This window comes from Lepidochelys kempii, chromosome 1 (genome assembly GCF_965140265.1).
Source record: "Lepidochelys kempii isolate rLepKem1 chromosome 1, rLepKem1.hap2, whole genome shotgun sequence".
NCBI classification, from domain to species: Eukaryota; Metazoa; Chordata; order Testudines; family Cheloniidae; genus Lepidochelys; species Lepidochelys kempii.
Window position 1 is genome coordinate 308,523,080 of NC_133256.1, and position 25,349 is coordinate 308,548,428.

Sequence of the window (25,349 nt, forward strand, 5' to 3'; positions counted from 1 at the left end):
TATTTATGCGTTGCATCCATTTCCCCATCTATTTCTTTGTCTTTTTAGATGGCAACTTCTTCAGAACAAGCACTGCACTTTCCTTTATGTCAGAAAAAGAGCATAGCATGTTCTGGGTGCTACCAGAAGCAAATACAAATAATGTATGCTAATTATTTTTAATAATTATTAATAAAAATCATAAACTGCTATCAGTGCTGCTACTATTCTGAGTCCAGGGCCTTCAGCACATCTTTTTGCTGTTGCTTTAGCTAGTGCACTGATACCATGCCCATGACCCATTTCTTTGTAATAGTCACATACTACAGATGTTCAGTGCTTCCAAATGCAAATTCCCTGTGACAAGATGCTCCCTCCTTTGAAAAAGGCTTTCTAAAATGGAGAGAATAATTTTTGTTGTTGTTGGTTTAAGCAGGAATGTAAAAGGATATGGTTCATGGTTGGTAGGGATGAAAAGGGTTTGGTTGGGTTATATTTTATTCTTGAAAAGCTGAATGACTGGAAGAACAGACTGGCAATCAGGAGATTGCTGAAGATGTACAACTCAAAGCTAGAAGTTAAGACCTCAGCACATCAGTAGTGCACAGGAGAGAATGCAGAATTATTTTGCTAACATTTCTTAATGTTGACTTGATGTCAAAGGCAGACAACTATATCACAAACAGGGAGTCAGGTATTTTAGCGTCCCAAAGCAGCTACAATCACATATGCAAGAGGTACAATAAAACAAATAAAAACCATATAAGCATCATAATAATATACTGATTTCAAAGAGTGCTTGATAAGCTACTTACACAAATTTCAAAGGCAACTAAATATATACAGTTTAGTATTTGGACCTCAATGTGTCACATAGGAAAGAACTGAAGGTTGGAGCCTGGACCACAGAAAATAGGATGAGTAGTAGCAGAAATGCTAAAGAGAAGGAAAAAGTAAAGGAACATCTGGAAGAAAGCCTTCTAGCCTATCACTGCATCACTGGATTTCTCAGCTCTTTCTTTACAACTTCTTCAACGACAACTCAGCTGTTAAAGATAACTCTGCAAATTTAGCAAATGCCTGAATGGGACCAATATGTTACCCATGCAATAGATTATAAACTACTTTCACTTAGCTTAAATAGCAAAGCAAAAGTAAGAACACTGTGTCTAATTTCTTAAGACAATGTGAAGCAGTGCAGAAAAAGACTGCAAAATAGCACCTATTGCTAAGGGTTCAGTTTGCTTGGAATGTTATTCAAATGAAACCTGAACGTTCAGAAAACTTAGTGTCTGACTATATAATGGAGCACAAGCTGGGAAAGTAAAATGTTGCACTGATTTATCATTGCTGGAGTCTTATTACCAGCTTTGTTAATCCTCTCTACCAATTTAGTAGATAATTATAAGTAGGTACCCTTAAATTTATAATGCAAACATATCCAGTTCCAGTCAACTCTAGTAGGCCAGAGTTGGTATGTAGAGTGGGCCTATTCATCAAATTTTGGGACCCCTGTTCCCAAACTTACCCAACCTCTATCAGCTGTGATCATATCACTGTGTGTGGCGTGTTTGCTGCTTTCTTGGAGTATCCCGTCGTAGCTGACGTATGAGTGTCAGTTTGTTTCAGTGAGTCTTCTTGTGTGAACGTAAACCAATGTGGGATCCACAGATGTGTCCGCATGTCGGGCAGACCTGGCCACATGTTTTTACCACGGCCTGTTTTCTTTGCTCATGCTTCTCTCTGGCTTTTTCAGTTCTGCTGTTCTCGATGGCTTTAACTGCAGACCAACAGGTCTGCCTCCATCCTGATATATCAGTGGCAGCAGCTTCTCATGGACATCACTAGGTACAGAGCCAGTCTTAGGATTTGGGGGGAGGGTCAACTAAATGGGCTAAACAACCCAAACACCACCGATAATATAAATGTATGTGTATGAAATTATAAAGGTGGAGGGGAATCCTCAGGTCACCACCAGCCTCAAGCTGCAGAAGAGGCATAGCCCAGTTTATTGTGCTGGGGAATGTGCATAGTTCACAACATTTGAACTCTTGTCCTGAGACGCTCAGTGCTAGGCCCCTATTCGGAACAGCACTAATGACTTCAGTTGGACTTAAGCATACGATCAAAGTGAGGCACATGTTTAAGCATTATCCTGAAGAGGGATACTTTCCTGAATTGGGGTCCTAATGATCAGTCACATTTTCAGAGCAATCCTTGCAACCTAAAGTACTAGATTTTCTTTTTTAATGAAAGCACAGATTGATACATAGACTCCCCAAAATGAAGTCACACAACCGCACGCCTGAAAGGCAGGCACTTGAGGTTGTCAAGCACCATGTGTTCATCTTCTGAAACTGGTGAACCATTCAGGAGAGAGGTCTATCTCTGTTGTGATCAGCACTGGCCCTAAGGGTGAAAGGTGACAAAGGTGTTTTCATGCTGCATTTGTGCTCCCCTAGTCCCTGCACTTCCGGAGGCTGATCTGGCCATTGGTGTAAGTTAGAGACGCCTCAGGGCTCAAATTTACAGTTGCCTGCAATAGCCCCCAAGCATGGCATTGAAAGACCACTGTATGCTCAGGCCACACAGCTCTTACCCTATAAGGACCAGAGAGGGGTGGTATAGAACCAAGGCTCGTTAATTGGTAGGGGAAAGGCCCGTCTATAAATGCTTCCACTCATTAATCCTTCAAGTCTCCTGGGAATTACAATAGTCTCCTCACTGGCTTTCCTGGTGCAACAAACTCCCTGCTGGCAAACTACCCAGTAGTCTTTAAAACGTCGTCCGTTCACATGTAATGTCGCTTTTCAAAGATTTCACTTTCTGTCAGCTGCAGTGCTCACACAGACGCTGAGGAGGCTAAATGGCCATTCTGAGCTTTACATATCACCCCCGCTGCAAGACATTTGACCAGAGGTAATTCCTGTGGTGTCTATAAAAGATATAGCACTATAATGGAGGGATTTGTGTTCTGCCATGTAGATTCACCTACGGGCTACAGTAGTCCGTGCTGCTCCTGCTTCGTGTAGGATGATAGCTGGTCAATCTGATCCATGGAGTGGGGAATGCAATGGACTCTCTTTTGGCTCTTCCCTCAGCTCATCCCCCACACTTGGCAGTATATAGTCACCTTAGGGTGCAAATCCTGGCCCTACCCCGGGGCCTACTGGAACCACACTGGTTTAGCTGTGACTGTGCAGGTTGGGGGGTGAATTTGGCCCCCAAACAGAATTCAATTTATTATATATTTGAAATGACATCAAGCTTAAAGCAGCATTTCTGGTTGCCTTGTAAGCCTCATGCCACTTTTTTAACCAATCACATTCTGAACATGAAGAGTGGGATTCAGAAGTGCTCAGCCTTGTCCCCACTCTACTCAAATTGAAGTCAATGAGAGTTTTACCATTGACTTCAATGGGAGCAGAGTTAGGCCAATGCTGAGAGCTTTTGAAATCTCTTTGCCATATCTAGTCTAAATAAATAGGAGCTCTTTTCATTTGATCTAACAGAAGTATATGAATGTCTAATTTTTTAAAGACATCTTCCACAGGCATTTGCCTAGCTTTTGAAGTACCTTTCCAAAAATCTTATTTAGGCATTCCCCAAGCATGAAATATTGCCAGCATAAACTGTGTTTAAACTGGATTTGGTCTGAGGTCATCATTTTGAATGGAAGGCAAGTTGCATGTTTTCGATAAAACATGGAGGGTACTTCTAAGATTCAGAAAAAGAAAACATATCCAGCCAAACAAAATAAACACCAAGAAATAATATTAAGGGATAAAAGTCATAATTTGTTATAGTATGTGCAAGTTAGACATAAATATAAGACAAAGGTAATGAATTAACTGAAAACGGTTCCACAAGTTTGGTAAGGATTTTCCTTTTATTTAGGTTTTCTGGGTTGGGGTTTCTTTTTTTTTTGAGGGGCGGTGTTATTTGCTTTTTAATTTTATGAATTATTGTACAAACTGACTTGCAGGCATTAGATTTTTGGGGTAGAAAATTGTTTAAAGGATTTCTACCTGCAACTTCAGATATATTTGCAGTTCTTCTGTAACTTGTATTTCTTATAAGCATCAATAAGGACAAACCATTTAAAAAGAGGTATTATTAAAATTAGGCTAATCACATTTATTGCTATGTTTGGCAGCCAAGATTGTCTAAGAATTCTATCAGAGGGATCTAAGTTATAAGTAACATAGAGCCTTGTAAAAGAATGGAGGGTCATTAATTTAAATTAGTTTAATAGTTTCTCAGATAACTTTTATGCTTGTTTGGAAAAAAATATTTAAAATATATTTAATGGATAATAAATAGAGCAGTTGACTTTTGTTTCTACATTAAGCAAAGCTCAATCAACATCCCTTACTCACAGACGGAACCTTACTCATGTATGTTGCATGTAGCCCCAATAGAGCTGCAGACATAAATAAGGGTTAATCATCTGAATAATGGCTGTAGGATCAGGCTTTTGTTTACAAGTAAGGAATTTATCAACAGTGATATCTGAGGATGATGCTTGTACATACAGCATCCAATTGTTTAAGTGTAACTGATCGTACACGTACAAACAATATATCCAAATGATGAAATGTCCCCTAAGATTGAGTTTCTAGGTTACAATTCTCAGTCTTCCCACAACTGAAAAAGTGCATTGAGAATAACCTTTCTAAGCTTTGCTTTGAGAGTTAGCTGTTGCGAGAGGGAAATGAGATGCCCTCTAAGGGTTGTGGCGACTGTTTAACTACTCTGAGTAAAGCTATAGTGAACTTCTATGAGAGATCATAATGACAGCAATGAAAAATACAAACTAAGAAAAACGACATCTATTTGTGGATTGTGCCTAAGACTAGAAACAAGTGAAATTTTAAAAAAAGTCATACTTACAGGAACATCAACATATTTTGCAGCTGCTTTCACCTTTAAAAAAAATTAAAAATAAGAAACAAATACTATAAGTGTTAATGATTATGTGTAGTTTAAAAATTAATAGTTGGTTAATAGTTCATATACTTACAGTGAATGAAAGTATTGATGAGAAGAATGTGCCTTCATCATACCTTGATAGTTTAGACAGCACACCTTCTAGCACTGAAACAAACTACACAAATGACAGGTTTCAGAGTAACAGCCGTGTTAGTCTGTATTCGCAAAAAGAAAAGGAGGACTTGTGGCACCTTAGAGACTAACCAATTTATCTGAGCATAAGCTTTCGTGAGCTACAGCTTACTTCATCGGATGCATCAGCTGTAGCTCACGAAAGCTTATGCTCAAATAAATCTGTCAGTCTCCAAGGTGCCACAAGTACTCCTTTTCTTTTTTTGAAACTACACAAAGACACAGTATAAATATTTATATACATACAGTGTCATGTTAATTATTAAGGATGGGAAAGTGAATAACTTCTCCTGTTTGCACTCTGTAACAGAACACTGTAGCCTGAAAATCTGATAATTGTGTCCATCTCTCAATGAGCGAAGTCATAGGAAGTACTCAGTTTCATCTATAAACAAAACTGATGGAAGTCACTGCTTCCAATAACTCAGAAATAGGGGGGGAAAGCCAACCAACCAACAAAAAACAAAACCCCACTTCTAAAGAATGGCTTTCTACCTTATACAACTTTATTACCTCTAGAACGTGTGGTTAAAAAAATGTGTGCACCCACTATGCCTTTATACAGAAATACAAACACTTTTATTACTTTTTTAAGACCACATTTCAGAAAGTGGCACAAAAGGAAGTAGCAAGTTATGGGCAGCCATGGAAACTTCATTCATGCTGCTGTTGGAAATTGTTTTTAAAGTGGCACAGTGGTAAGAATTAAGGATCAAGTGCAACTGTTAAGTTTAAATGTTCTGACATTCAATATTTTTCTAACGTTTAAAAGGGAGATGAAATTAACCAAAGCTGATTTCCCTGGTTTGTGTATTAGCACCACTGATTACGTCAGCACTGCTCTAGGGACAGTGTTTGTTACTGAACTGCTACTGAAGAACCAGCTAAGAATCAGAAAATATAAGGCCTGAATCTTGGATCTACTGTGACCACTTTGCTCCACTCTGCAATTGGAAAGAGACCATAAACCTGGTGGATCTGGCACCTGTGATTCTATGCGTGCCATGGCATAGTCATAGCATAAAGCCACCTTTGCCAAACACTGAGTCCTGCATGCAAATTGTGGGCATAATGTTTACAAAGGTTATGAAAAAAATTAACTTAAACCAAACCCTCCACCTTTGTGTGTTCCATTTAGTTGATCATGTCATTTATGACATCACATACAAGAAAAAAAGAAAATGTAACAATTGTTGAGAAAAAAATACACACACAATGTAGCTCATTACTGGTTAATTATTGCATACGTGCATGCTCACTGGTATATGTTAGTTGCCTCATGACATATGTAAAGAATATTGTAAAAAGTAACTGTCTGCTGCCAAAAACTCATTCTCAGAACCAAGGAGTAGCACTTTATGAGTGTGAGGACAGGACAAAATTCCATCTGGCATGCTGTTAATGGGCAGTATCACGGTGTCACAACAGTGTCACCTTCCCTTCTCCCTATGAGAAACTGAGAGCATCACCTTATAATAAAACCTGCTTCCAACAGTTCAAAGAGCAAGAGTAAGTGCAGAACTACACTCATCACCTAATCTATTCATTCACATTTATAAATGATTTATCATCACTGTAGGATCCAAGAGCTGTATTTGGATTACAAATGCATTGGGCTACTAGAGGGGATGGAAGTTGGTTTTTTCTCTGCTCTGGGTATAATCAGGGTCCTGGCCTTACATGGGATGCCAGTTCTCTGCCTTGCTATTACATGCCAGTGAGTAACCATTGCTTGCACACTGCAGTACTCTTGCAATACTCATCTTATTCAGAAGGATTCTTTCTGCAAAATGTTAGTCAATACTATTCTGAAAAGACCCATTGCTGGAGGGACTGATCTCAGAAACAAACACCAGGCCCATGTTTTCAACACTAACATGTTATTAAAATGAGTATATTAAAAGAATGCATTGAAATCCCAAAGAAATCAAGTTAAATACAAGGCTTAGTTATGAGGCTGGTGATTGTGTCTTTAGCTGTTTCCTGTGATCTCTCTACATAGACCTGAGGGACTATATAAATACTTCTGGGTATACTTTGCATTTTCAGGTCTTCTGGGGTTGTCAGGATGAGACGCTGAGATTGCTTTGTTTCACTGCTCTGTATTATTCATGTGATTTGTTTAACATTTTAGCATGGTAAATCTTGTTTGTGAAATTAGCAATTTAATCTTTACTACATGAAATCTCATTGAAATAAAAAGGTATCAGCATCCTTTTCATTTTTCATTTCCAGGAAGTTAATTGGAGGGAGTCTGTAAAACCAGTGAATCAGTAGATCCCCTAACTGCCCATGCCAGGTCCCTTTTTTGGCCTGTGATATACACTTATGTCATGCACAAATAGGGGTTTTTGCAAGGCAAGTAGGTGAGCCCCAAAATGTTGCTTGTGCATTAGTGGAGACTCTCCAACGCAACAGGTTGATTAGTTATTATTTCTATGATGTCTTCAACATGAAAAATGCTACGTAAGTGCTAAATATTTCTATCATTATTTCATTTTGGTTTTACAGCTCCAGTTCTGCAAAGCATTTAACAGTTAGGATGCTGGTGTGTTGAGGCCACTGCTGACCAACATTGTCTGTTATTTCTTGGCTTATACTTAGATTGTAAACTTTTTAGGGGAGGAACTCTCTTTTTGTTCTATATTTGTACAGCTCCTTGTCCATGACTGGGGCTCCTATTTGCTACTATAACACAATAAATAAAAATAATAAATAAATAACCAACTGCATGTAAACCATTTTTATGTAAGAATGGACTTAAGCACATACCTAAGTACCTTGTTGAATCAGGGCCTAAATAAGGTCAAACTTGCAGCGTAACCTATTTGCTAATGTCCTGTGAATGTAACTTTTACATTTTACATTCTTAGCTTTTTTTTATAGTTCATGGGCTAAACTCATCAAAGTGTGACCTAATGGAGGTTGCTGTGGTGGAACCTCTACCAGATGGCTAGGTTGAAATCACACAAAGTATCCACAACCTTAGTATCAGATCAGGAGCATAAGTGTCCAGCCACCTCATCATAAGATATTTGTTCATGTAGGTGGGGTTATTACATACCCAAGTACACTATTTATGTACACAGATTTAGGTTTAGTGAAAGAGTAGCTAAAAATTGGGATCCAAATGTCTAATGATGTGGGCGTGTGCGTGCACCTTAAACCACTTCAGCATTGTTGAGAAACTAGAGAAAATCAATAGTCACTGTTCTCAGCTCACTTTCCTGTAAGCTAACATTATTTTCATAGCTGTGGGAATATTATCCGTTATGCTTCTGTTTTGTCATCAGAAGGCGCAATGCAAATAGAAACTCTTGGTAAAGAAAACCAGCTATGCTAATTTCTGCCCCATCAAAATAGTAAGTAATTTGTCAACAAAAAAAAAGACAAAATCTGTGGGAAAGAAAATCTTATTTCAAACTTCTGTAACGAGTATAAATAAAGGAACGAACAACTCTAAATTCCACAATGTTTTAAATACTTTGCATACTAGAATATTTTAAACATAGTTTCCAGGAATAAATATCATGCTAGCGCATTAAATGTTTTAAAATGAAAAGTAGTTAAATATTTAACTTTCAAACTTAGGACGAACTTTCTTACTAAAGCAAATTTTCCTCTTACACATAAATCCAAATACTCTTTCCATGATTTTGAGAATTTCTCTTGTCACATTTGCTAACTATAATAATAAATGTCTTTTTATACAATAGCTTATTCTCTTTATAGCTGAAGCCTGAGGCAGTGGCCTTGAATATCTTGTAAGAAGTTACAGGAAAATTTTTAATGGGAGGTTGTGTGAGAGTCTTCTTTCCTTCTTCTCTGGGGTGCTACATTACCCTTTGATACCTTGTCTACACTAAACATTTTATGGGAAATCACCCTCTGCTGCACTACCACCAATGTATTTCCAGGGGCATCAATGATACAGTGGTAAACACGCCTGTAGCCCGTCTAAAATAGCGCTCCCATCATTGCTACTGCTGGTGGAGATACACCAATGACAGTGCCTAGTGGGAGTTATCCCCAAAAAGGCTAATGTAGACACAACGTTAGAGGTGTCACTTCCCCATCAGCTTCAAATGACTACTTCCTTGGCAGACTTTTGGCCATCAGTTCATTTCAGAATGGAAGTATAATCCAAGAAATACAACTCCCAGAATCCAGTTGTGCTGCCTGCAGCCTCAATACACTTTCTTTAAAATAAACACTGATTTTGCAAATTTTTCTGCTTTGATTGGCTACGTTACTCAGAACTCTCCTTCCATATGTCCACAACAAATATTGCCATCTCAGCTTCTGACTCTGTTCCATATGCCCACCACCTAGTCTCAAATATTAAATACACTTTAATTTAAGGAAGAATTACTTTTATGGGAGTTCTCTTTCTCTCTCTGTTTACATACATACATTTACTGAAGAGATGAGTCCTCAGTGAGGACTAACTGCATGTAATGCTTCAAATTGTAAAGTTCATTTCAAAATTATATATGCATCCAAAATATTTAAATCTCTTTACAAAAGAAAAATTATATTTTTTGTGCCTTCTCATAATCCAGCCAAGGGTGAACAAATTTTGCTCAAATTTCCAAAAAAAGTCCATCGGCTTATGCCCAATTATGAGAGATGTTGGTTAAAAGGGAAAAAAATTCAGGAAGTTGTGAACAAGAGAAGACAAAGTCATAATGGAGGTCTGTATAATATTCTTTCTTGGTTCCTCATTAATCAATTAAGGCACCACATACTTATAAATCTTTTATCCTAATCTTGAAAAGCTGACATCTCTGGAATGCATTAATTGTTTAAAGTGCACAGATGTTGTATTTAAAACAGGAGAACATTTATTTTAAAAGCTATATACTTTCCCAATATTATTTGCTACTTTCTTTACTACTCTTGGAATTGTCTGTGGTTGAGGGTTTTTTTCCCCTCCTACTGTGTATTTTGTGAAGCACTCTAGGATCCTAAGTGGTGCCACAATAATAAAAATATGATTTAATCTTGCTGCACTTAAAAACATCCTCTAAGTATTTAGGATGAAGAAAAAGTAAACAAAAATGCTATTCAGATTTTTTGTGTGGCCCATCTCTAAATTGAAAAGTGATTTAAATAGTACTTAAAAATGGACAGAAAGTTTTCTTCATGTACTCAATGAAACAAGTAAGGAAATAAAGACACAATTAATAAAGACAATGTTAACATACTCAGAGATACAATGTTAATATACTCAAAGGTGTTGGTGCTACTGGCTGCCAGTAGCCATGAAGGAGCTGCAATATAAACAAAAGAGAAACTACTCTGATTAGCAAACTACTCAGAAAGCTTTCTCCAGGTGAGAGTCTAATCAATTAAATTCTGTAACATTCATAATAACTTGGGTGATCGCTATTTACGAATCATATTTGTCCAATCTCATTGTAGAAAATACAGAATGAAATGCATTCTGTTTAAGGACATTTTTGACAACCCGTGATTTAAAATGTGTTTGCCATTCTAAAACAAATCAAAATCGAAATATGTTTACCTTTGAAACAAGAAGTGAAATAATTTCTTTAACAGTTTCTTCAATCAAGTCATCTATTTTTGAATGGTATTGTTGCTGCGTTTTAAAAGACAAAGAAAGCATTAGTGTGTATACGAACACAACACTTTTGTCATAAGTCATAAATGGTACAAAGCTGCTAACCCTGACAGATCAGATTCACTTAAAATTATCATTTTGAACATCAGAAGAACAAAACATTGAAAACGATCCACCCAATCAACACTTTCTTACATTTTGTGCTGAAAATTTTCCCATGTACACTGTTGAGTTAAGCAGCTAATGGGGTTATTATTTAGATGAATTGAGTTCTTATTCTTATTCAGGCGAAGGAATGTGAAGGATACTTTTTGTCTTCTCCTCTATAATTAAGGTGGCCATGTATTTTTTTTTTCTAAAGGGTTGGTATAGCTGGAGAAGCAAAAGGACTAGAAAAAGATTTAATTAATACAGCATTTCATGTCTGACAACTCTCATTCATAAGTTATTTTAAATGTCCTCTAGAAATAAAATGAGCTCCCAATTGTTCATCCTAAAAGGGCCTTTTTGTCAGCTTAGTGAGCTGCAGTTTATACAAACCTTACATTACGCTCAAGCAAGGACAAAATTAAAATTTCATCAACAAAGCTGAATAGATGGTAACAAATTAATAGTCCACAGAAGGCATAATAAAACAGTCCTCATTCTTCAAAGCTTTTTTTCCTGCTTTTTCACGGAAAAAGATGTTTTTAAGTAGGTGCTATTTAAAATAAACCTGAAAGACTTTTATGCTTTCTTTGGATAATACTACAGAGCTCCATCCTGAAATTAACAGGAGCTAGAACTTCTATTCTGCTGTGAAGGGACATCAATTTAAATAGTAATTCTTCCTTTAAAAACATTTATCTGACAGCAAAGATTGTCCTCAATAGCCACTTCACAGAAAATGTGACTTGTAAAGACTAACCCTATCTTGATAATTCAAGGCTACTTGGAACAGCTAATAACATAATGCTTGGAGTAAAAGTACTGAGGTCAACATAAATATTAGCCTAGCGTAGCAGCTGCCGGATGAATAGTTTTCTAAGATGTAAGTTTTTGAAGGCCATTTTTCTTCTGTCTCAAAGTTTCCATACAAATCAAAACATTAAATTGGATCTGCTTAATATGCTCAGGAAATGATTTTCCAAACAATAAATACTTACAGTATCTGCATTCGAATTAAAGTAGCATAGGTGTATGTTATGTAACTTCTCAATGCCCCAAGTACTTTTTATTGCATGTTGAATCAATATTTTTAAAAAAATTCTCCCTTTAAAATGCATATAATTGAATATATAGCTCATGAAGATCTCAATGCACACCTCATTCACTCTGAAGAGTGAATGAACCTAATGCAAATACACAGAGAAGCTTTCTGTGGCTGCAGTATGGACAAGTTGCTGGCCTTTGTCCTACATCCAAGGGGGAAATTATTAATTTTTTGAACAGCATAAAATTTTGTTGACACTTTAAGGGCCCAATTCAGCCAAAATAATCTGTGTCTTTTGTTGTTATGCAATCCCAGCAGACAGTGGATCCTGCCTCTCCAGCAGAAGTATCCAAAAATTGATTTCTCACAGATGTCACCCCATATCGCCTCAACTTTAGTGCCACCGCTGACAGTTGCAGAGTTACCCAAAAGTTCATGCAAATTACCTCCACTTCTAATGCCCCAAATCCTTATATTTTCATTTCCCTCCATTCTCCTGTCCCACCGCTATCCTGATTACCTATGATTTTGCAGGAATTGGGAGTTAATCTATTGCAGGCTAAAGTAACTCTCATAGGAATGAGTTGAGAGAAGGGAGTTCAGGCAACCCCAAATGTTCAAAAATCATGATACAAGATTTTCAGAGAATGAGATATTTTTTAATAAAAACTGGGATTATTTTATTTGCTTCCTGGTTTGGAACTTTTAAGGTTAATGTTTTCAAGTTTTTCTCTGCAACCATGAGGGCTATAAACTTTTTTTGTTTTTTTAAAGCTGGGGTTCTCATGTAATCATTTGAAGCTGGAGCTTCAAGAGAAACATCAAACACTATAAACTTGTAATAAAACTGTGAGTGTTGGCAATGCTGCATGCATGATCCTTGCCCAACAGTCCAGTTTCTGAAATTATCTAGAAGAGATATTTATGGCAACGTTTGGCCTCCACCTCTCTAAACTCGCCCTTGTGAGACCAATGGATAGTATAAATGATTCTCTCTGAATAGATGAAGGAATTGAAAGTCAGAAAAATAACACACCTTTAGTCATTTTAAAATTCTTCCTTGGCTGATGTATTGTTCATTTAGGGGCTGGGAGGGTAGACAAAGCAATTTACAGAACTGAACTAAATTGAGCACTGGGGGAGTGATAGCTCAGTGGTTTGAGCATTAGCCTGCTAAACCCAGGGTTGTGAGTTCAGCCCTTGAGGGTGCCATTTAGGGATTTGGGGCCAAAAAACGGGGGGGGGGGGAGAGGAATTGGTCCTGCTTTGAGCAATGGGGTTGGTCTAGATGACCTTCTGAGGTCCCTTCCAACCCTGATATTCTATGAAGAAAATCTCCTAGCATCATTCCTGAGATCCCTGAAGGAGACATTGCAGAATGTGGCATCCCAATGGCTCTGGGATATTTTCTTCTCAAAAAATGTGATCAGCTGCAGCCAAAGGAGGTCTATAGAGTGTCAATGGGGAGACTATTTTCAGCAGTGGTGAACTTACCATGAGCTAAGAACATATAAGATTTCCCTTTCTGGACCAGACCACTGGTCCTTCAGGTGTGGCTGACTCTAACAGTGATAATAACCTCATGCTGGGGAGGAAGACAAAAATACTAGGGCTGTCAAGTGATAAAAAAAATTGTGATTAATTGCTCGATTAAAAAAATTAATCACAGTTAATAGGGAGATTAATCTCACTGTTAAACAATAATAGAATACCATTTACTGAAATATTTTTGGATGTTTTCTACATTTTCAAAGATATTGATTTCAATTACACCACAGAATACAAAGTGCTCACTTTATATTTATTTTTATTACAAATATTTGCACTGTAAAAAACAAAACAGTATTTTTCAATTCACCTAATACAAGTCCTGTAGTGCACACTCTTTATCATAATAGTTGAACTTACAAATATAGAATTATGTACAAAAAATAACTGCATTCAAAAATAAAACAATGTAAAACTTTAGAGCCTACAAGTGCACTCACTCCTACTTCTTGTCCAGCCAATTGCTCAGACAAACAAGTTTGGTTACAATTTGCAGGAGATAATGCTGCACGCTTCTTGTTTACAATGTCACCTGAAAGTGAGAACAGGCGTTCGCATGGCACTGTTGTAGCCAGTGTTGCAAGATATTTACGTGCCAGATGTGCTAAAGATGTGTCCCTTCATGCTTCAACCTTTCATGCTTCATGCTTCAACCACCATTCCACAGGACATGCGTAGAAGCTGATGACAGGTTCTGCTTGATAACCATCCAAAGCAGTGCCAACCGACGCATATTCATTTTCATCATCGGAGTCAGATGCCACCTGCAAAAGGTTGATTTTCTTTTTTGGTGGTTCGGATTCTGTAGTTTCTGCATCAGAAAAGAGCTTTTAAGAGTTCTGAAAGCATACACCAGACCTTGTCCCTCTCAGATTATGGATAGCACTTCCGATTCTTAAACCTTGGGTCAAGTGCTATAGCTATTTTTAGAAATCTCACATTGGTACCTTCTTTGCATTTTGTCAAATCTGCTGTGAAAGTGTTCTTAAAACGAAGAACATGTGCTGAGTCATCATCCGAGACTGCTATAACATGAACTATATGGCAGAATGCAGGTAAAACAGAACAGGAGATGTACAATTCTCCCCCAAGGAGTTCAGTCACAAATTTAATTAACAATTTTTTTTTTAATGAGCATCATCAGCATGGAAGCATGTCCTCTGGAATGGTGGTCGAAGCATGAAGGGGCATACTTATGTTTAGCATATCTGGCATGTAAATACCTTGCACACTGGCTACAACAGTGCTGTGCAGATGCCTGTTCTCACTTTCAGGTGACATTGTAAATAAGAAGCGGGCAGCATTATCTCCTGTAAGTGTAAACAAACTTGTCTGTCTTAGCAGTTAGCTGAACAAGAAGTAGGACTGAATGGACTTGTAGAGTCTAAAGTTTTACACTGTTTTGTTTTTGAGTGGAGTTATGTAACAAAAAAAATTTACATTTGTAAGTTACAGTTTCACGATAAAGAGATTGCACTACCGTACTTGTATGAAGTGAATTGAAAAATACTTTTTTTTATCGTTTCTACAGTGCAAATATTGGTAATAAAAATAATAATATAAAGTAAGCACTGTAAACTTTGTATTCTGGGTTGTAATAGAAATCAATATATTTGAAAATGTAGAAAAACATCCCAAAATATTTAATAAATTTCAATTGGTATTCTACCGTTTAACAGGGTCATTAATCGTGATTTTTTTAAAATCATGATTAATTTTTTTTAAATCATATGAGTTAACTGTGATTAATCGACAGCCCTAAAATATACTCATACTGCACTTGGCCACCTGTGCATTACTGCATTTGGAAAAGAGAGGAATTCTTTTCCAATTCTTGTGATGATGAGTTTACATTTTGAAGCTATACCTGACCACATCTTGTTCAATATTATATTATACTCTGTATTATTTTCTGTTCCATTTAGGTGCACCCAAGTATCCTATTTGGTTTTTATTAAACTGTTGAAGCACGTTGGACTAATATTTTTATTGTTATCACCGGTGAATCCCAAGTCTTTTTCCTTGGAGGTTCTTGGAAATCAATATCCCACCACTTTATGAGTTTAAACTACTATTGCCAGTGTGTATTTATATTACATTTCCTCTGGTCTTTTACTGCCAAGCCACATGAAGTGTTTTAATCCTTCTCGAGTTAATCAGAATCCTTTTTGGATTGTACTAATCAAAATTACCATGGAGTCATTGACGAAGTTCATCCGAACTTGCTGCCCACCATTAATAAATATATTAAGAAGCATTAGCCTCAATACACTCCACTATTCAGTTTTCCCAGTTTAAGGAATAGTTGAAGAAGAATGTCTGCCTTCAGTCCTTTACAAGAATGACAGGGTAATGAGAAAAAGAGGACTTGTGGCACTTAGAGACTAACAAATTTATTTGAACATACGCTTTCGTGAGCTACAGCTCACTTCATTGGATGCATTCAGAGGAAAATACAGTGGGGAGATTTATATACATAGAGAACATGAAACAATGGGTGTTACCATACACACTGTAAGGAGAGTGATCAGTAAGGTGAGCTATTACCAGCAGGAGAGAAAAAAAAACTTTTGTAGTGATAATCAAGGTGGGCCATTTCCAGCAGTTGACAAGAACGTCTGAGGAACAGCTGAGGGAGGGGGAGGGAATAAACATGGCGAAATAGTTTTACTTTGTGTAATGACCCGTCCACTCCCAATCTTTATTCAAGCCTAAGTTAATTGTATCCAGTTTGCAAATTAATTCCAATTCAGGAGTCTCTCGTTGGAGTCTGTTTTTGAAGTTTTTTTGTTGAAGAATTGCCACTTTTAGGTCTGTAATCGAGTGACCAAAGAGATTGAAGTGTTCTCCGACTTGTTTTTGAATGTTATAATTCTTGACATCTGATTTGTGTCCATTTATTCTTTTACGTAGAGACTGTCCACTTTGACCAATGTACATGGCAGAGGGGCATTGCTGGCACATGATGGCATATATCACATTGGTGGATGTGCAGGTGAACGAGCCTCTGATAGTGTGGCTGATGTGATTAGGCCCTATGAAGGAAGTCTCATGCTTTCAGAGTAAGAACCTGAGATAGTTCCCTATGCTGCTGCTGAGAGGGGATGATGAAGGGAGACTGGAGCTCTAGAGACTGCAGTGCCACATGGGAGCGGCACAGGAAGATTTCTGAAGAGCCCTTTGGCAAGGACTGAAGCTCTGATGGCTTTGAGAGTATTTGGCTGGCAATGCAGGAGGCCCTCTTTAAGTGTTCCTGCCCTGAGAAGGGAAGTGGAATGGAATGGATCGAGATAGTGGGGCTGTTTACCTTCTATGTGAAAGGCCTTCATGGAAGTGCTGCCTTCCCTGAGGAGGAAGTGGGAAGCCTATTCTCAGGACATTGCCTGAAAAACAAGTAGGGGTAGAGGTGGACTCACTACTATGGGCTGAGGTGAAGCGGTGCTGGAGTCTCTGGGGTTGGCTCTGATGCTATTGGTCTTGTGTTGACGTGCTCTTCTGCCTCCCCTGAGAGGTGAGGGAGATTCCAAAGCTGTCCGACTCAGTCAGTCTTGAAAGGGAGCAAGAATCATAGAATGATAGGGTTGGAAGAGACCTCGAGAGGTCATCTAGTCCAATCCCCTGCTCAAAGTAGGACCAACTCCAACTAAATCATCCCAGCCAGGGCTTTGTCAAGCTGGGCCTTAAAAATCTCTAAGGATGGAGATTCCACCACCTCCCTAGGTAACCCATTCCAGTGCTTCACCACCCTCCTAGTGAAATAGTGTTTCCTAATATCCAAACTAGACCTCCCCCACTTCAACTTGAGACCATTGCTTCTTGTTCTGTCATCTGCCACTGAGAACAGCCTAGTTCCATCCTCTTTGGAACCCACCTTCAGGTAGTTAAGGCTGCTATCAAATCCCCCCTCACTCTTCTCTTCTGCAGACTGAATAAGCCCAGTTCCCTCAGCCTCTCCTTGTAAATCCCGTGCCCCAGCCCCCTAATCATTTTCGTTGCCCTCCGCTGGACTCTCTCTCGTCCACATCCCTTCTGTAGTGGGGGGACCAAAACAGGACACAATACTCCAGATGTGGCCTCACCAGTGCTGAATGGAGGGGAATAATCACTTCCCTCGATCTGCTCCTACTAATACAGCCCAATATGCTGTTGGCCTTCTTTGCAACAAGGGCACACTCCTGACTCATATTCAGCTTCTCGTCCACTGTAATCTCCAGGTCCTTTTCTGCAGAACTGCTGCTTAGCCAGTCGGGCCCCAGGCTGTCGCAGTGCATGGGAGTCTTCCTTCCTAAGTGCACAACTCTGCACTTGTCCTTGTTGAACCTCATCAGATTTCTTTTGGCCCAATCCTCCAATTTGTCTAGGTCACTCTGGAGCCTATCCCTACCCTCCAGTGTATCTACCTCTCCCCCTAGCTTAGTGTCATCTGCGAACTTGCTGAGGGTGCAGTTCATCCCATCATCCAGATCATTAATAAAAATGTTGAAGAAAACCGGCCCCGGGACTGACCCCTGGGGCACTTTGCTAGATACTGGCTGCCAAGAGAGACATAACAACTGTGGCACCAAGAACAAGTCACAGTACCACTGCACAGCCATGCTCAGAGTACTTCCTGCCCATTCTTGTGTGTTCTGCTCCAGGAGGATCTGAAGGCATCTGCCTGTAGCAGGGCAGAAGATAAACAGAAGAAATTTCTGGAACCAGCCTGAAGAGAGATTTCAGCTGGATGGGGTGAGAAGAAATTTGGTGATGGTGACTGATCACTGCCTAACAAGTTCAAACAGCAGAGGAAGTCCCTCCAGCCCATGTTGCTGAATGAGCAGGAACAGTAATAGCTAGTTTATAACAAGCATTGAATATAGACAATTCACAAAGAACAAGTAGTTTCTAAAATGAAAGGCACTTACCCACTGACCAGCAAACTGGATCAAATCATGGAAAATCAAAGTAGAAAAAGCAGATAACAGGGGGAAGAACAGGAAAATGATGAACATTTCATTAAAATGCAAAATTAATTATGGCTAAAATGCTAACTTAAATAGATGAGCTAAGGAAATGAGGAGCAAGCATGCCCACCAAGACAACAGAAAAGGGCAATCAACAGAAATGAATAAAATAAAAATAAAACTGCCTGTAACAATGGTGTGATTATATATATATATTTCTGCACAAGGCAGGAATAATTGTTGGTGTCAAATTCTGACAATTGGTTTCCCTCCCCCACGAAAACCCAAACAAACAAAATTACACCCCCACCCGCACCCATGTACATCAACAGTGCAAAAGCAGTATTAATTGTGCATCAGTATTCCGGATGGCCTAGAGACCACTATTGCCCCCTCACCACTGCACAGATTATTCCGGACAAGAGTGGGAGTATTCTATGTACAAAGGGATGGGGGAGTAGCCAAGTATGGATATACATCCACTCAAAAAGCATGGCCATTGCCCCGTCATAGAATCTCTCTCTACAGCCCCATTTGTACAGCACCCAAACAATGGCCTCTACACAGGTTCTGGAAGAGCAAAAGTTAAAGGTTAACAATTGTACTCAATGATTCTCTCCTCTAGTTAACATTTTTCTTGTGCACATGTAGGTGCAAACGCCAGCCAGAGCATTAAAAGAACCAATTAAATATAAATCTAATCAGATGAACAGGTTACTATAAAGAATGATGCTTTGGCTCAGTTGTGCTATTAAGATGCTGTCATAAACAAGGTTGGTTTTTAGATGCAACTCAGGAGAAGCTCTGGGATGGATAGTGCAAAATCCCTCCTGGTGTCTCCCTGAACACAGAAAAATTATGGACTTTCCTCTGTCCATTTGGATGGAATAATGGGGGACAGTTTGCACCCTCAGTGATACTCAGATACTTATATAAACAAAATTAAAACTATGTGACACATTTCAGAAGACAAAATACACGAATAAAAAACAAAGCTATTTTAATCAATCTAGTAAAGACAGTCCACAGTGCTAGACACCCCTGATTAATCTAAACGTACACAATTCCACCTACCTCTTGCCCACCATCCAGAATGCAGAGTTTAGCAGTTTGCTTTTTGGCATCAACTAAAACGTTAAACATCGTACACACGGAGGCAGGAATACGCAAGTCCATTGATTTGTTTGTCTTTTGCAGCTTGAGTTCAAATGCAATTCTTGTTCTATTTATTTAAACATGAATTCACAACATGAAAGTTTGTCATAATTCCAGACAACTGACATGTAAAAGCAAAAATCTCACTAAATGTGTTAATTTAAAAATTAAGTCTGTGAGCACCAGGTGGAAGCATGTAGGAACACAATACTACAAGAAGTGGAGTAAAATATTCATCTGTTCAGTAGAACACGAAAGTAATCTCAAAATTCTGCTTTGATTTAGCTAAATAATGACTGGTAGGCAAAAACATAATACATTTAACAATATGCTTCCTAATCCATTATCTGTGAACAAGTTTCAAGCAGTAAAAATATAAAGCTCAAAGAAATATTTGGATCTTCTGCATTAAAACGTAACAGCTAATCTGTCATGTTAGGATACCACTTCTGATACATATGACTCAAAAATGCTCTTACAGCTTTAATTAAAAAAACCCAATCTTTAATAAAGAAAAAAGTGAGTTAAATTATTTCCTTTCATATTAAAACAAAGATAGATACACAAAGATCTGGCTCTCGTCTCATGCTGGTGTAAATCCAGAGCAAAATCACTGCAGTCAGTAGAGTTACATCAGAGAAAATTTATTGTGAGATCAGAATCAGGCCTATTTTATACAAATGTAAAATGACGGCTAAATCAAACATCTACGCTACTAGAGAAATATAATTCTTATAATCATTATAACAGTTTGTATAAATCAGCCTAAAAGTTTCAATTCATCTCTCCCCAAAAAACTTTCCTCATATGATTCTCCATTTGATTTGAGAGAGTGACAAGATTTCTCATGTGTCAGCTGCAATGTTATTGCTGTTTTGGGACCATTTACGGGTGTCTTGCACATGGAAACTCATGCTGAGGTGAAACTTTACATAGCTGAATTAGAATGTGCCCTATGGTGGGCACACAGAGGGCTACTGAATAAAGTTCCTACTCCATTGGAGATGAATTTACCGAAGGACAGCAATTTTCATGTTAAAGACTTAGCCATATGAGTTGTTTCTGAGAATCTTATTAACCCAATGCACCTGGAAGCCATCAGTCTTCCTGATTTGATAAAAAATAAGTCTAGATCTCATAATCAGGCCTTTGACATTTTCAGATTTGCCTATTGCAACAAGCTCTACAGTACCTGACGCCGAAGTGAAAAGCCAACTCAAAAGCTGTAGCTGATTCATCATGTGGCAGCTTGCGTCCTAACAGAGACCACTTGTAATGACAGCAGTGCACCAGTACTTCGCTACTATTACCTGATCCAGTTCCGATTTGCTATAAAAATGCTTTTCTTTAAAGTTCTGAACATACTAGGCCCAACTTGCTTACAGATAGCATTCCAGATATATGTTGTTGGAATAAACAGATGATGACAAATTCATTCATATGATAGTGTTTTTTGTGGGATTGTTCAGAATATGCCTCTTTTATATAACGGGTCACCTGGCTGAGTCCATAAAAGCCTTGTGAAGCAGCTGATATTGATCTCATGACATTTGTTGGAGTCAGCAGTGAGTAAAAGTAATTTCCCTGGTACACTGACCAATGAAGAAAACACACTGACTCTTGGGTAGGAATACAGTTGTATGTAAGAGATGATTGGGAAGGACTTTTGATGGAGCTTTACCACAAACAGATGAAAGAGTGGACCTTCAGGAAGTTCCACACTATGATCTGTTCTTCTTTTTATAAAAATAATAACTGCATGCTTGAAATCACTTGGAATGGTTTTAGGTTTCCAAGTAGAAATACAATAGTTGAAGATTGTGGATATTGTTCTGCCACCATGATGAAGCAGTACAGAGGATAAGCCTTCATATTTGGATAAGTGGTAAATTTGAGGTGATAAGCAGCTTTGCTAATTTTCTCCAATGACACTAGAGCTTGAAGTATTTTCTACCCATAGTAGCTTATTAGGCATTCTGTAAGTTCCATGCTCTTTAACCAGCAAGCCACAATTTCACATTGGCAGTCAATAATCTTGAACCACCTGCACTTTGTGGTGGAACATGTTTTCAGGACCACAGATGTAATTCATTCATTTACAGTGTCAAAAGATTTCTCTTCTACCAATAATTTTTGAATGCAAATCTTCTAAGAGTTGATTTTTAGTTAGATACGGAAGGAGTGATAAGTGAAACAATTTGCTTTTAGGCCACTTATCTCAGGTTCCTTCTTGTCAAACAAGACTAGACATATGGTTTTAAATCTTCCTATCACTTTGAAGGCAGTAACACAGACTTAAAAATTGGCCATAAAAAAGGTTTCTTTTCAAATGTGGGTTTTCAAGTTGCAGCCACAAAATTTGCATCTGGGCTCATTTCACATGTGAACCCCCATATTTCTGTCTGAGAAATCAGCAAATGAACACAGAAATAGGTACCTGAGTTAGTGATTGTTTATTTGCCACTCTAAATACCAATTTGTGCAAACTATTGTACAGGAAAAGTTTAGGCTTTTGAAATCTCAACCACTATGATCAGCACTAAGAGCTGTTCAGTATTTTTCAATTGATTGTTGATCTACCTTGTCAAAAAATTGTTTTTCATAATCATTCAGGCTTTTTTTTTTACAATTTTTTTTAAAAAACACCAGAAAAATGGTTATCAAATTGTTTTGTTTGCAGAAAAATTGTTTTTTTAATAATTGTTTTTTTCATATTGTTTCAACAAACAAAAATGTCAACAACCATTTTGATAATGTTATTGTTGATCTTTAAAGAAATATTAAAAATATCATGTCAAATTTTTATAAAATCAAAAATGGGTCCTTTTCAAATACATCAAAATTAAAACAACTTTGACATTTTACTTTTTTAATGAAATTAGATTTTTGTTTTTCAACCTAGCTCTAGTTAGATATATCTAGATAACATTTATCATAATTTATCAGTTATATTTTTAGGAGTTATATAAAATGTATAAACAACATTTAGCTTATGCTTATATTTAGCAGCAAGGATATTGTGATATATCTTTAAGATGCCTGAAACCATATTCTGTAGATCCTTTAGCAAGTTTGAAATGTACTTGCACTGTTCTATCATTTTGAAGTGTACATCTCAGTACAATCTGCTATCAATACAGCATTTGGCACCTCACTTGACTTTGATAATATGCAGATGATTTTTTAGGACTTTTGGGTGGCCTTCAAAAAGTATTTCTCAAACCTTCTTCCATTAACATATATACCAAACCACTATGATCTTGCCGCTACGCAGAGTGAGAGCCTTAGGATTCAATTCAGAGGAAGGTCAGCAAGATAATTTATTAGGACAGTCTCAAACTACAACCCAGATCTGTGAGGGATCTGTGTACATACTAGTGAATTTCAGCACTTATATAATTGTGTTTTACAAACAGTGGCTACTTAGTCATTATAACCCCCGGGTGATGCATTTCAGTATTATTATCCCAATTCTACATATGGGGATACTGAGGCGAAGAGGTTACATTGTTTGATGAAAGCCACAGAGTCAATGTCAGAGCCAAGACTGGAATGCAGAAGTCTCTTGCTCTCAGATCTGTGCGTAGTAGTCTACAAAACAATACTGCCTTTTATACTTTGTAGCCACCCTTCCTTGAGCCTAGAGACCCACTAACTACTCATCAGAAGAGACATTCAAGTAGCCAACAGGGAGCCAAGAGAGACTGTAGCTGACCAAGTGCTATTAGCAGTATCCCAGGTGGCACAGGCCCCCCCCAGTTTTAAATTGGTATAGGGTCACCCCCAAAATTGAAGAATATCTGAATATGGGTTTCATGAATCCCAAAGGCTAATCCTGGGTGGTATGATTATTGATAAGTCGTGAATAACCTGTACTGTTCAGTAAAAATCCATGTGACAAACTTTCATCCCAGTGATCGGTTTACATTAATTTATGTTTACATGTTCAAACCTACCTTTGAAAGGAATAGGGCCAGAAACTCACTTTAAAAAATAAAAAGCACCCATCTTATAATAGCTTTATGCTTCAGGATCAAAAGTGGGATCTGTGGTCTTTGCAGGCTCCCAAAATAGCCCTATTGTTTATTATTTGTTTTATCATAACGCTTAGAGTCCCACCCATAGATCAGGACCCCATTGTGCTCAGCGCTGTAAAAAAAACTCCACAGAACAAAAAGCCTGGCCCTGGCCCAAAGACCTTACAATCTAAGTATAAAACAAGAGACACCAGATGGATACAGACAGACAGATGGGGTTTGGGGTGGGTACAATGAACCAATGAGGCAATTTGGTCAGTGCGATAGACAGCGGTCTTAGCACATCATTGTCAAGCTTTCTGTAGGAATCATGGAAAAGCAGGGTTTTAAAGGAGGTTAATGAGGTGGCTTTGTGGGGAACGCCTCCCAAGCATGACAGGTAATATGGGAGAAAGCATAAGGGTACTTGTATGAAAATCAAAGAAGTGGGTGACAGAGACTGGTATCATGGACCAAATGGAGGTGGGATTTAACATCTCAATAGTGAATGACAGACAATAGGTAAGATAGGAACAGGACGTTGAGGACCTTAAAAGTGAAGGCAAGCAGCTTATGTTTGATGCGATAGAGAAGAGGGAGTCGGTGAGTGATGCAAAGAAAAGAATGACATGGTCAAAGCGATGGGCTAGGATCTTTGCAGTAGGATTCTACATGGATACCACACATCTAGATGTTCTCATTAACATTTCATGGATGTTCATGTCCAAATGTGTTACAACTTTTAACAGACAATTTCAAAATATAACTGTACCTTTTGACGCAGGCTTCTATCATATCACTGGCCATAAGTTTAAGTCTCTGCTCTAAATGATGGGCAAATTCTGGTTCTGGCCAGTGCAGATCGAAAACAAACATCTGCAGTGCATCAAGTTTCCAGAAAAGATCTTCTGATGTAGCTGAACCATTGCTATTAAGAAAAACAGAAGATAAATTTATAGGACATATGAAAAAAACACACAGAATAACTTGCAGAAGTAGAGTCCTCCCCTCCTTCCAGTTCACTTCTCACACGTAGCTCCCACAACACAGTTGGGTGTTGTTCCAAGAGCATTAGAGTGGTTGTGAAAGTCCTGTCCTTTTGATTTAATATGACTTCCCTAAGGGGTGAAACAAGTACATGAGTTCAACCCTGGTATCATGGAGGTGGGAGAGGGAAGTGAAGCAACCCAAATTCAAGAGAAGAGAAGAAAAATATGGGCAGAAGGAGTTTTATTTAAGAAAGAACTTTTTAACGACAGTGAACACTTTGCACATATATTTGCTTGCTCTCACAGCACGGGTGGGTAGACCTCCCATAGTACTGAAGAAGTGTAGTGTAGTAGAAGAGCCACACACAGACAGATACTCTCTTGACACATGCAGATTAACTCCCACTGAGGGAAGTAGTACAGAAGATCTCCAAAGCAAGGAAAAACAGAACTCACATTAATGTTAATAAACTTAACATGAGCAGAACAAAAGAAGAAAATGTCTCTATGTCATTTGCGGTTGCCACAATTTTAAAACTCTCCCTCCTGACCAACTCATAGGTTTTAATATATACATCTGCTCATCATTAATTACTGTGATACCATTACAATATTCAGCCGGAATGAACTCCTCCAAGTGTGCTAATAATGTGCCTATGCTCCAAAGCCTGAACTGCTATACTGAGAGTCATAATGCTATCCACATTAACATTCCAAGTAACAGATTTCAACATACTTCAGGAGCAAAAGTGACAAAAATTTAGTATAGCAGCCTTGACTCAGCATTTTAATTTATAAGTATTGCCATTTTCCTTCCTA

The 25,349-nt window shown here is 38.1% G+C and overlaps 1 protein-coding gene across 23 annotated transcripts in view; it reads right to left on the bottom strand.

The window, feature by feature from the left end:
* The window catches only part of CADPS2 (calcium dependent secretion activator 2), a 585,486-nt gene that overhangs the window by 39,407 nt on the left and 520,730 nt on the right, over nt 1-25,349 (bottom strand). For 11 of the 23 annotated variants that reach the window (XM_073328226.1, XM_073328214.1, XM_073328210.1 and 8 more), the window contains 6 exons: nt 24,314-24,469; nt 19,445-19,592; nt 18,332-18,346; nt 10,631-10,705; nt 5,003-5,086; nt 4,873-4,905 (listed from right to left, as the gene is read on the bottom strand). In XM_073328226.1, coding sequence (XP_073184327.1) covers nt 4,873-4,905; nt 5,003-5,086; nt 10,631-10,705; nt 18,332-18,346; nt 19,445-19,592; nt 24,314-24,469 — 511 coding nt within the window. Of the gene's footprint in view, nt 1-4,872; nt 4,906-5,002; nt 5,087-10,630; nt 10,706-13,763; nt 14,239-18,331; nt 18,347-19,444; nt 19,593-24,313; nt 24,470-25,349 lie in introns of those variants that run through there. The other 12 variants (XM_073328209.1, XM_073328208.1, XM_073328223.1 and 9 more) reach the window with 4 other exon arrangements.